The sequence below is a fragment of the Myotis davidii genome, unplaced genomic scaffold, assembly GCF_000327345.1.
Source record: "Myotis davidii unplaced genomic scaffold, ASM32734v1 scaffold651, whole genome shotgun sequence".
In the NCBI taxonomy this organism is placed as follows: Eukaryota; Metazoa; Chordata; class Mammalia; order Chiroptera; family Vespertilionidae; genus Myotis; species Myotis davidii.
The window spans coordinates 1,139,623-1,149,745 of NW_006283994.1; the positions used below are offsets into that span (position 1 = coordinate 1,139,623).

At 61.4% G+C, this 10,123-nt stretch overlaps 2 protein-coding genes across 2 annotated transcripts in view; one reads left to right on the top strand and one right to left on the bottom strand.

Annotated features, from left to right (window-relative positions):
* PLPP7 (phospholipid phosphatase 7 (inactive)) overlaps window positions 1-7,606 on the bottom strand; it is a 9,965-nt gene extending 2,359 nt beyond the window's left edge. The window contains exon 1 of the mRNA XM_006754184.2: window positions 6,606-7,606. Within this exon, the coding sequence (XP_006754247.1) occupies window positions 6,606-7,056 (451 nt within the window). The 5' untranslated portion in view covers window positions 7,057-7,606. The remainder of the gene's footprint in view (window positions 1-6,605) is intronic.
* The window catches only part of FAM78A (family with sequence similarity 78 member A), a 29,797-nt gene continuing 19,924 nt past the window's right edge, over window positions 251-10,123 (top strand). Inside the window, exon 1 of the mRNA XM_006754183.2 lies at window positions 251-261. The gene's annotated coding sequence lies outside the window, so the exon portion shown is untranslated. The remainder of the gene's footprint in view (window positions 262-10,123) is intronic.

Consider the following 10,123-nt stretch of genomic DNA (forward strand, 5'->3'; position numbering starts at 1 on the left):
AAAAAGTGATTACAGAGGTTAACATTTTCATGAGGTAGCTGTGTGAACGCAGGTCTCGATCCAAAACCCGAATTTCTGTTCATTTCTGCATGTCCAAAGCCTACCCATTTTTCAAAATTCAGCCTTAATTATCAGCTCCTCTATAAAAGTTGTCTTATTACTAATTAAATTTTTTTATTTTAAATTTATCTTTATTATTGAAAGTATTACAGATGTACCCTTTAAACATTATGTTCATTGATTTCAGAGAGGAAGGGAGAGGTAGAGAGAGAGAAACATCCGTGATGAGAGAGAATCACTGATCGGCTGCCTCCGCACGCCCCACACTGGGGATTGAGCCCGAAACCTGGGCCTGTGCCTTTGGCCGGAATTGAACCGTGACCTCCTGGTTCATAGGTTGATGCTCGCCCGCTGAGCCACGCTGGTTGGACATCCCCATTTCTTTCAAGTGGAGCTGAAACTCATGGGACATACGAGCCACTCTCATGCCCAACGCAGTGGCATTTAGCACGTTCACAGGAGCGCCCGCCGCCTCTGTCCAGTTCCAAAGCACTTCGTCCCCCAAAGTGGAGCCCGCCTCCAGTCGGCAGCCACCCGCTCCCCCTCCGCCCGCGCCTGGCCCCCCACGTGCTCCCCGTCTCTCTGGACGCTCCTATGAAGGGAGTGGGTCCCCACGGGCCGGGCGCACAGGTAGGCCCGAGACGGACGGTCATCAGACGATGGCCGCAGCCTGGCGCCAGAGCTGGTCCAGGAGCTGGAGGGGCTGCTCGCCCTCAGGAAGAACTGCTCTCCTCACATGCTCGCCCGCCCGAACGCACAGGCACAGAGGACAGCAACCACCTGGGACCTGCGCCCAGAGGCAGCGCCGATCCCGCCCGGCCGCCATGGAGCGCAGGGTTAATGAAGGCGGCTCCGCGCTGTCCGCGCTGCGGTCACCTGCATTGGACGTCCCCACGGCTGTAGCACAGGAGGCACCTGGTGACAGCCTGGGCCGATCACCTCGAGTAACTGCGCTCCCCTTAGTGCAGACCTTGACCGCCTTCCTCGTGTTCTGTCCCTCCCTTCCCCCCTTCGCACTCTTGTTTGGGATTTGCACCCCTGCGTTCCTCTGGGCCTGCCCCTCTCATTAGCCACACGCCCCCTTTCCAGGTGGGACATACCCATGGTGTCCCCACGCTGCCCTGGGGTGGAGGGTTGTTGGAAGGAGAGGCGCTCAGCCTGCAGGCTGCTCTCCAGCAGAACCCACAGCCTGCCCCCGCCCCCCGCCCCCCACCCTGCAGGGCTCTCTCCCCTCCTCCAGCTCCGCAGCCAGGCCTGTGACCATGATTCTGACACTGTCAGCGCATAATCTGGGCCCAGAAATAGAAGCAAATGGTGCCATCACTCAAGGCTCCGTGAATGGCGCTCACATGGCCAGTCGAGTCCCCTGGCCTACATTCCCTCCTGGTTCTGAGGGGGGCCGGTGGCCCCATGGGAAAGGTCTGCCTGGAGGGAGCTCAGGGCCCAGGGTCAGGAAAGTGGCTGCTACCCACTGCTTTCTAGGTGCTATGTGACCCGGGCAGGTCACTCAACCTCTCTGGGCCTCCCCCGCAGTCAACGAGGGCGGAGCAAAGATGAGGTTCCTTGCTGGTGAGGGGGCAGGTTTGGGGGCTGGCTGGGGCTGGGAGGCGGGGGTCCTGGCTCTTCTGGCCTGAGGACTGACCCTGCTTCTCCCCCCTCCCCCACTGGCTTCTGGAGGGGGCGGGGACCAGCCGGTGGTGCTGTGGGGCAGGGTCAACTGGTCTGCAAGAGGTCTGCTGCATTTGCAGGAGCGTCCTCGGAAATAATGAGGGACGTGCACCTGCCTCAGGGTCCAGGATGTCCACTGTGGCGGCTCGCACAGCCGCCCCGTGCCCTTGAGTGGCAGGCGATGGGACAGCGGCGCGCTGGGGGCCCGTGGGAAGGATGCAGCGGGTGGATATTTATAGCCGCGGAGGAGGCCTGGGGCTGGTCAGCGGGAAAGGCCAGTCACCCAGCAGCACTGACAGGAGGGGCCGTTTTTGCAAAAAGATGCCATGCGCTCACCTGCGGGGAAAGAGGCCCGGAAGGCGCCCCCTAAATGTGAGCCGTGCTCTGGCTGGGAGCGAAGACGGGCGATTTGTATGGTCTTTCCGTCGTTCTGCATTGAAAGTGTTTTCTCACCAGGACTGCACGGCACTGGTGCACATTTTAAAAAGTGATCTCACAAAAGACAAACGTTGCAAGACTCTGCTTATAAGAGGTGCCTGGAATAAGGGGCTTCCTAGCAACAGAAAGTAGGTCAGAGGTTGCCAGGGCTGGGGGAGGGCGGGAGGGGTGTCGGTGGGCACAGGGTCGGTGGGGAAGATGGGAAAGGCCTGGGGTGATGGTGGTGAGTGTACCTAACGCCACTGAGCTGACCCGTGGTCCCGGAGCTGGTTCGAGGTGACGCGCGTGGCAGCGCACATACAAGACGTTCTCTTAAACCCGGGCCCGGGAAGCCCAGCGGGGAGGCCTGCAGGGAGCGGGAGGTGGCGAGGGAGGGGGTCCTGAGCGTCTGTCTTGTCCCCCCGCCTGAGAGTCTGAGGGACCCCATCCCTGCGCAGCTTCCGGTTTTCTCACCCGGAGGAGCTGGCTCTGCCTCTGCAGATGTCGGGGTGCAGGGGGGTGGAAATCACGCCCACAGAAGGTGGGGGGCACGTTCGTTCCTCAGCCGAGTGCCAGGCTGCTGGGCGTGGCTTTAGAGCGGGACGCTGCAGCCCTGGGGCCTGCCCATGGCGCCCTCCCCTCTTCCCCTCCGTGTCCGCTGCTGGGGACCCTGACCTGGCCCGGGAGGTGGGGGGCACCCCAGGGCTGCCCCGAGATGGTAGAAGTGGGCTGGGGCTGGCAGGAAGCATGCTCTGCTCTGCAGAGCCGCGGCTCATCCTCACCAGCATGCTCCTGGTCAGCCTAAATCCCATCGTCAGGACGGTCTGTACGGCCTGTGGAGGGCGTCACCTAGGCTGTCCTGGGGGCAGGTGGGCGGTGGGTGGCGGAGGTTCTGCTAAGGGGAAGGGGGACAGAGCAGAACCAGAGGCCCGTGGGCCAACCTGCCGTGGCGGCGATTCCCGCCGAGGGGCCAAGGGCCACGCTCGCTCTCTCACCACCTACTTGGGTCACTCTGTGCATCTTCTGGCCACGACAATGTATCACGAAAAGGGGCCCCACATCGCTGCTCACGAAGGAAGTGCAAATCAAAACCCCAGCGCCACGTTCACGCGCATCAGGATGGCGATTACAAACAGCGAGAGGCCCCAGCACACGAAACCCACCCGCCTCAGCTGGCCGCCCGCCCTGCCCTCTGCCGCTCGCTGCTTGCTGCTCCCTGCTCACGCCCTGCCCTCCGCCGCGAGAGCCGCTGCTCGTTTGGTGGTGATGGCGTTACTGCGTCATGACCACGGGCCTTTTGTTAATGTAGACGGGATAACGGGTGCAGTGCGGGCGGGGTGCACCAGGGGCAGCTGCCATGGGAACCGTGTGGCGGCTCCTCCACAGGCTAAGTTTCTGGGTCTGCACCCTGAGGAAGGGAGGCAGGCTCTCCGAGAGACCCCGTGCCCTCAGCAGCCGGGTTCACAGTGGCCAAAAGGCGGAGCAACCCAGAGGCCACGGACAGAGGGCGGGTAAACACAACTGAGGTCCCGCCACACCACGCAGCATCGCTCGCCTCCGAAGGCAGGAAGCACGGACGCAGAGAACCGTGGGCCTGAGGACGCTGTGCTGAGTAAGAAGCCGGGAGCAGAAGGACAGAGAACTACGGGATTCCTCGTCTGCGAGGCCCCAGAGCAGTCAATTCCTAGAGACGGAAAGGAGACGGTGGGCGCCAGGGCCTGGTTTCCTGTAGGCCCTTGGGGAGCCGGGATGGGGAACTGGGAGGGGCCTGGGTCACGGGTCCCCTGGCTCCCTTTGGGATCATCAAGCCAGGTGCTGCAGGGGACGGACAGAGGAGGGATCTCACAGGTCGAGAGCTTGGAGGGGACCCCGGACTTCCTTTGGTGATGGTGGTGTGAGGAGGTGACAATCACTGCCACGCTAGCATTCCTGTGTGCTAAGCACTGTGTGTAATTCTTCAGTGAAGGGTCCCAGCAACCCATTTAACAGATGAGGAAAATGAGGCTCAGAGGGGCTAAGTCACTGCCTGCGTTTGGGCAGCACGCCCTGAGGGAAGTACCGCAGGGGTGGTGCGGAGAACTCCCCCAAGCCCCGCTGGGACTCTGCCCAGGCCCTAAGGCGCCTCAGCCCCCCTCCTGCCCCGGGTCCGAGGGGAGCCCAGGTCCCAGCTGTACAGGGATAGGCCTCCGCTCCCAGCCCAGGGGCCCCCCATTAATCTACTGGGGGCCCTGGCGTTGGAGTGGGAGCAGGGCTGGGCAGGGCTCCCTCACTCCTCTGGGCCCTGCAGCAGTGTAACAGTGGATCGGCCTCTACTGGGCACATCTGCGGGCCACCCACTGTGCCTAGTGCTCTATCCCGGACTCCCCCCCACAGCCCTGAGCCCCACGGAGGTCAGGGAGCCGAGGCTCTGAGATGGGAACTGACCTGACCAAGGTCACAGAGCGAGTCAGGCTCTGCCGGGGGCCTGGACCCCAAGGCACCGCCCCCCCCAAAGACAGCAGAACCCTGCAGACCGACGGCGAGGGGATGGTGAGGGGATAGCGAGGGGGGTGGTGAGGGGATGGTAAGGGGTTGCTGTCTGGAGGACTTGGGTTGGAGTCCCCAACCTGCCACGTACTCCCGTGTGGAGTGGGCCAGTCCCTCGGCCTCTGAGCCTCAGGGAACACATCTGTCAGGTGGTCTCTTCCCATTTACCTTAAAGGCCATTACACAGATTTTAAATCATGAGCTATGGGACGCCCATGGCATGGGATGGGTACATATGAAGCTCAAGAAACGAAGTTTAAAGAACTGAAACGACTGTCCTTCTTCCAGAAGGGAGGGTCTGGAGTCTTGTTCTTCCAAACCAACACCTTTGTGCCCCCGGCGGCCGGTTGCCGGAATGGGCCAGAATCCTCCTAACTAGACAGATTTGCTCCCAGTTCTCACCCTGGCCCGTGGCGAACCAACTGCATCTCCCTGTGCCTCCGTTTCCCCCTCTTTAAATGGAAAATGCTAATGGCTTCTCCCTCACGGGGTTGTGGGAGGCTCAGTGATGGCGTGGTTTACGGAGAAGTGGACAGAGAGCAGACACTAAACACATTACGGATTTTACCACAACCATCCGGGGCGGGACCGTGCAGGCGGGTCCAGGGAGCGGGCTCGAGCACGCTCTCCACTCCCGTCCTCTGGCACCAGGCCCCTGGCCCCCTGCTCCGTGTGAGGCAGCGGTGGGCCCTGGGGAGGCCACGGACGAGGAGAGCAGGGTTCTGCCCCAGCAGCCCCCGCGTGGCGCCTCGCCGCCTTGCCCTGCACCCTCCCTCCCAAGCCCATGGCCTGGTGCCCGGGAGGAGCACAGGCCTGGACGCAGGCGGACCCGGTGCAAATCCCCAGCTTGAAGCCTGCGCCAGGCTTTATTTATAGGGGCCTCAGTTTCCTAATCTGTGAAGTGGGAATGATCCTAGCGCCAGTCACGTGGGACTGCTTATTCGGGATAAATACCAAGCCATGTAAATAATTTAGTCATAAGAACAAGCAAACGATGATGATGCTACACCCACCGTCTCCTTCACGAAGCAACTGCCCCCGTCCCACCCACAGCGCGTCTATCCCCAGGCTCTCTGAGGCCTCGGCGAGGAGATGCACGTTTTTATCGTAACTTCCTCGGGGACCAGTTCTCAGGGGTCTGACCCACCCCCTTTTGGAACTGGGACCCCTCGTCAGTGTTTAACCTGCGTCCCTCATGGTGGCCACACTGGGAAGAGCGAGGGATGGACATGGTTCCACATGGGGGTGGAAGCAGATGTGCCCAGGAGCACTGGGACCGGGAGGGTGGCTGGCTGGAGGGGAGGGCCTGCCTCCCACCTGGGCTGCCCCCCCCACGACACCTGGCACAGAGCAGACTGAACAGAAAGACCTGGCAGCAAAGACGTTGTTAAAACCAACCAAAGACCAGCTCACAGGCCCTTCCCCTGGCTACTCACCCGGGGAAGGGGCAGGTATGGCTTTCAGGAGGCCACCAGTGTGTGGGTGCCCACCCTGAACCCCCTGCACCCCTAGTCCCAATGGGGTCACCTCAGGCAGCTGGCAGGGCCCCGTCCCAGGCAGGGGGGTAGGGGGGGCAGCTCACAAGCGCTGCCTGCAAGCAGCCCAGAAACTCAGGGACCCCCACCTGTGGGTGGGAGTTACAAGATGAGACGCTCCATCCAAGACCCCCACAGGACCCCACCAGCCCGACTACCTGCCTCGAGGCCGCAGCCTCCAGTGCCCACCCCCCAGCTGCCTCTGGGCAGTGGCTCCCAGCGGCCCCCGCCTTGCAGGGCCCTCATCTGCGCATCCCTGGCTCTCTCCCCGAGGCTGGAGCTCGCCTGTTTCTGGGGCGTCCTTCCTGCCTAACCTCATTAAACTGTTCCCCGCTGTTTCTGGGGGCCCCGCCGGCCCTGGCAGGGTGGGTGGGGCAGGCGGGCGGCGGGCACACTCACCCAGAAGCAGGTTCATGAGCACCTCCTGGCCGGCCAGCGTGCTGCTCTTCACCAGGCAGAGGATGGTGCCCCCGATCCAGGGGATGCCGTGGCCCGTGATGCCAATGAGCTTGATCATGGAGCGGGCGCTGGCCCAGGACGTGGCCCGGCCGGCGCACACCCCCAGCCGCTTGGACATGCAGATGTCGATGGCCAGCAGGGAGTTGAAGGCGATGCCCTTGAAGGAGGGGTTCAGCTGCATGCAGTCCTCCTCGGGCAGCTGCTGGGACTGGCGCCGCTCCCGGGCCCCATCGCCGGGGGGTGGGGGCTGCGCCGAGGGGCCGGAGGCCTTCCTACCCGAGCTGCGGGGCTCTGGGACCCCCTTGGGGGGCTGGTTCAGGGACAGGAACTCGGCCCGGTTGAGGATGTTGTTGCGGTCCCGGGCCCGGGCCCGGCTCTGGGAGCCCGGCATGGCGACGCTGGCACCGTGAGGGCCGGTGCCAGGCCTGCGGCGAGGGCCTTCTCCCCGAGGCAAGAGCTGCCCCCAGAGCGGCCACCTCCCTGCCTGCCTCCTCCACGGTTAAATATAGAGCGGAGGATTGCACATGGCTGTTTACCTCCGGCTGCCGCCCGGCTCCGGGGACGTCAGTGCCAGCTGGGCAGCCAATCGAGCCCACCGTGGCCGCCGGGCGCCAATGGAGCCGCCAGGGGGGCGGAGGAGTCCACAGCTGCGGCCCTGCCTCGGGCCTGGGCTATTTAAATCTCCCAATGGCTCGCTCCCAGGCTTTGGGGGACGCTGGGAAATGTAGTCCTCCGGCTGCCCTGGCCGCAGCTGTCCAGGACTCAGCCCCTTCTTTCCCAGCTTCCCTCGGAGCCGTCCAGGCCCCTGCGAGCCAGGCTGGCCTTCCCACCGGCCCGGGCAGCTTGGACTTGGTCCCACGGACTGGACAGTGGAGCCCGGGCTGGAGGCCTCTCCGGGCACCAGACGGAGTGAGTGACGTCACGACAGCATCATCCTGGGCCTCTGGGACCAGCCCAGCCCCTCCCCTCTGGCAGCAGCTCATGAGGTGGGCAGGCGGCCTTTTTTTTTTTTAAATCACTCATGAATCTGGCTTCAGTGCCGTGGAATGGCAGCCAGGACTGGTTTCCATGCGAGGGAGACGCAGCTCATGGGCTGGGAATGGACCTGCCCGGGGAGGTTGCCTGCATCGCCCTGCGTTTCGTGGTCAGGTGACCAAGGGCTTCTCACCTGTCTCAGTCCCAATACTTGATACTTACAACCATCAAGTAGGGCTGAGCTACTTTCTTCATATTCTGCTTGAAAAAGTCATATCAAGTATGACTTTAATAACCAGAAATAACACATTAAACAAATTGCATCTATGTATATCATATACACACACACACACAAATATGCATTTAAAAGATATGTTATATGCCCTTAAAAAAATAACCTCCCATTTCCACGTAACAAATATAAACCTGGCCATGTTTCCATGACAACCGATGATTTTTCAATGGCTGTTTGTCATGAGGATGGGCCGTGGTTTCTGTAAGCAACCCTCTGTCATTGGACATGTAGGTTGTTTCCATTCTGTGACTATTCAACGCTATTCCGGCGCAGCCACCCTCATGCATACGTCCCTGTGCACTGAAGCAGAATATAAAGAAAGTAGCTCAGCCCTAGCTGGTGTGGCTCAGTGGATAGAGCGTTGGTCTGCGGACTGAAGGGTCCGAGTTCAATTCCCAGTCAGGGCACATGCCTGGGGTTGCAGGCTCGATTCCCAGTAGCGGGCGTGCAGGAGGCAGCCAATCAATGCTTCTTTCTCATCACTGATGTTTCTACCTCTCTTTCCCGATCCCTTCCTCTCTGAAATCAATAAAAATATATTTAAAAACAAAACAGCGTGCTCAGATGCGTCCCGCTGAGACCTGACGCCGCACCACCCAGATTTGGGAGAAGATGGCCGGGCTGTGGATACTTCCAGATGTCAGACCAGGTCCAGCCACACGGGTCCCCTGTCAGAGATGGTGAAGAGCCCACGAGGTGAGGACATCACCTGTGAGGCCACACAGCTGGTGAAGGTCAGAGCGGGCACCTGGGCTGGCTGGTCCCCACCTGCTTGTCGCTCACTCACTCGTCCCCCATGCAAGGACCAGCAGGACGTGCAAAGGTGACTGAGGTGGCCCCATGCCTGCAGCCCACCTGTGTCCCCATCGTTGTACCACCTGCCGGGGCCCACACGGCCCCCCTGTTCTAGCACAGTCCATCGCGAGAGAGGGGCGCAGTGCGGAGTGGAGTGACCTGCCAGGTAAGAGGAGACCAGGAGTCGGGCTCCGGTCTCAGCCTGGAGCCCTTGTCCCTGGCCACGTGGGTACACGGCCTCTTCCTTGAGAGCAGGAGAGGTTTCCCGGTGGCTTCTGGGACCGAGAGCAGCTTGTACATTGCCGACACGTGTTCCGTGTTGTCTTTAGTGTGTGAGACAGGTTTACTGCTACTCCTCGCACCTGGATCACCGCCTGTCCGTCGCGCGGGCTCTGTGCCAGACCCAGAGCGGCTGCGTGTCCCTGAGCCATCGCCAACCGCACAGGGGGCGTGATGCCCCATTGCACGGGCGCGGACATAGGAACTCAGAGCCAGGGGGTTCCCTCCGGGCAGTCAGGTGAGCTGTTCCTCGGCCTGCATCCTCTCTCACATGCTCTACACTCACTCACTCTGTGTTCATGGCCTGTGTCTTCCCAGCAGAGTGCCAGCCAAAGGGCAGGGACCGCTGTCTACTTGTTCACTTGTGCGTCCAGGCTCAGGGGCCCTGGCACCCAGTAGGTGCCCAATAAACATACATGTATTGAACGAATGGCTGTCTGATTCTGGAGTCAAGGTCTTGGACCAGGCGTGGGCAAACTTTTTGACTCGAGGGCCACAATGGGTTCTTAAACTGGACCGGAGGGCTGGAACAAAAGCATGGATGGAGTGTGTGTGTGAACTAATATAAATGCAAAGTAAACATCATTACATAAAAGGGTACGGTCTTTTTTTTTTTTTTTAGTTTTATTCATTTCAAACGGGCTGGATCCAGCCCGCGGGCCGTAGTTTGCCCACGGCTGTCTTGGACAAACCTTGCCATCAGACTCATGGCCACCAGGAGGCCAGCCATTTGGGGCAACATCCCAGAAGGGAAGGGGAGGGGAGGGGAGCGGGTGAGACGCTCCCCTCTGGGCAGAGGCCTGGGGTCAGCACAGCTGGCAGGAGGGAGGGAGGACCGCGCAGGGCCCCCTGCCAGCGTGCGGAGGGAGCCCCGTGAAAAGCATTTTCATCACCGCCTCCCACCCCAGGTGCTCCCGCCCCGGGGCTCGCTGAGCTGCATTTCCACGGCTGCTCCGGAGTTATTTTGGTCGGGAAACCTGATCCTTCGCGGGTTTATTTTAGCACCTTGGAGAACTCCCAGTGCCGCACCCGCGCCCGCACCCGCACCGAGGCCAGGCCGGCACCCACCTGCCCACTCCCCTTCGCCCTTCCTGGTGGCGGGGGGCGTGGGGGT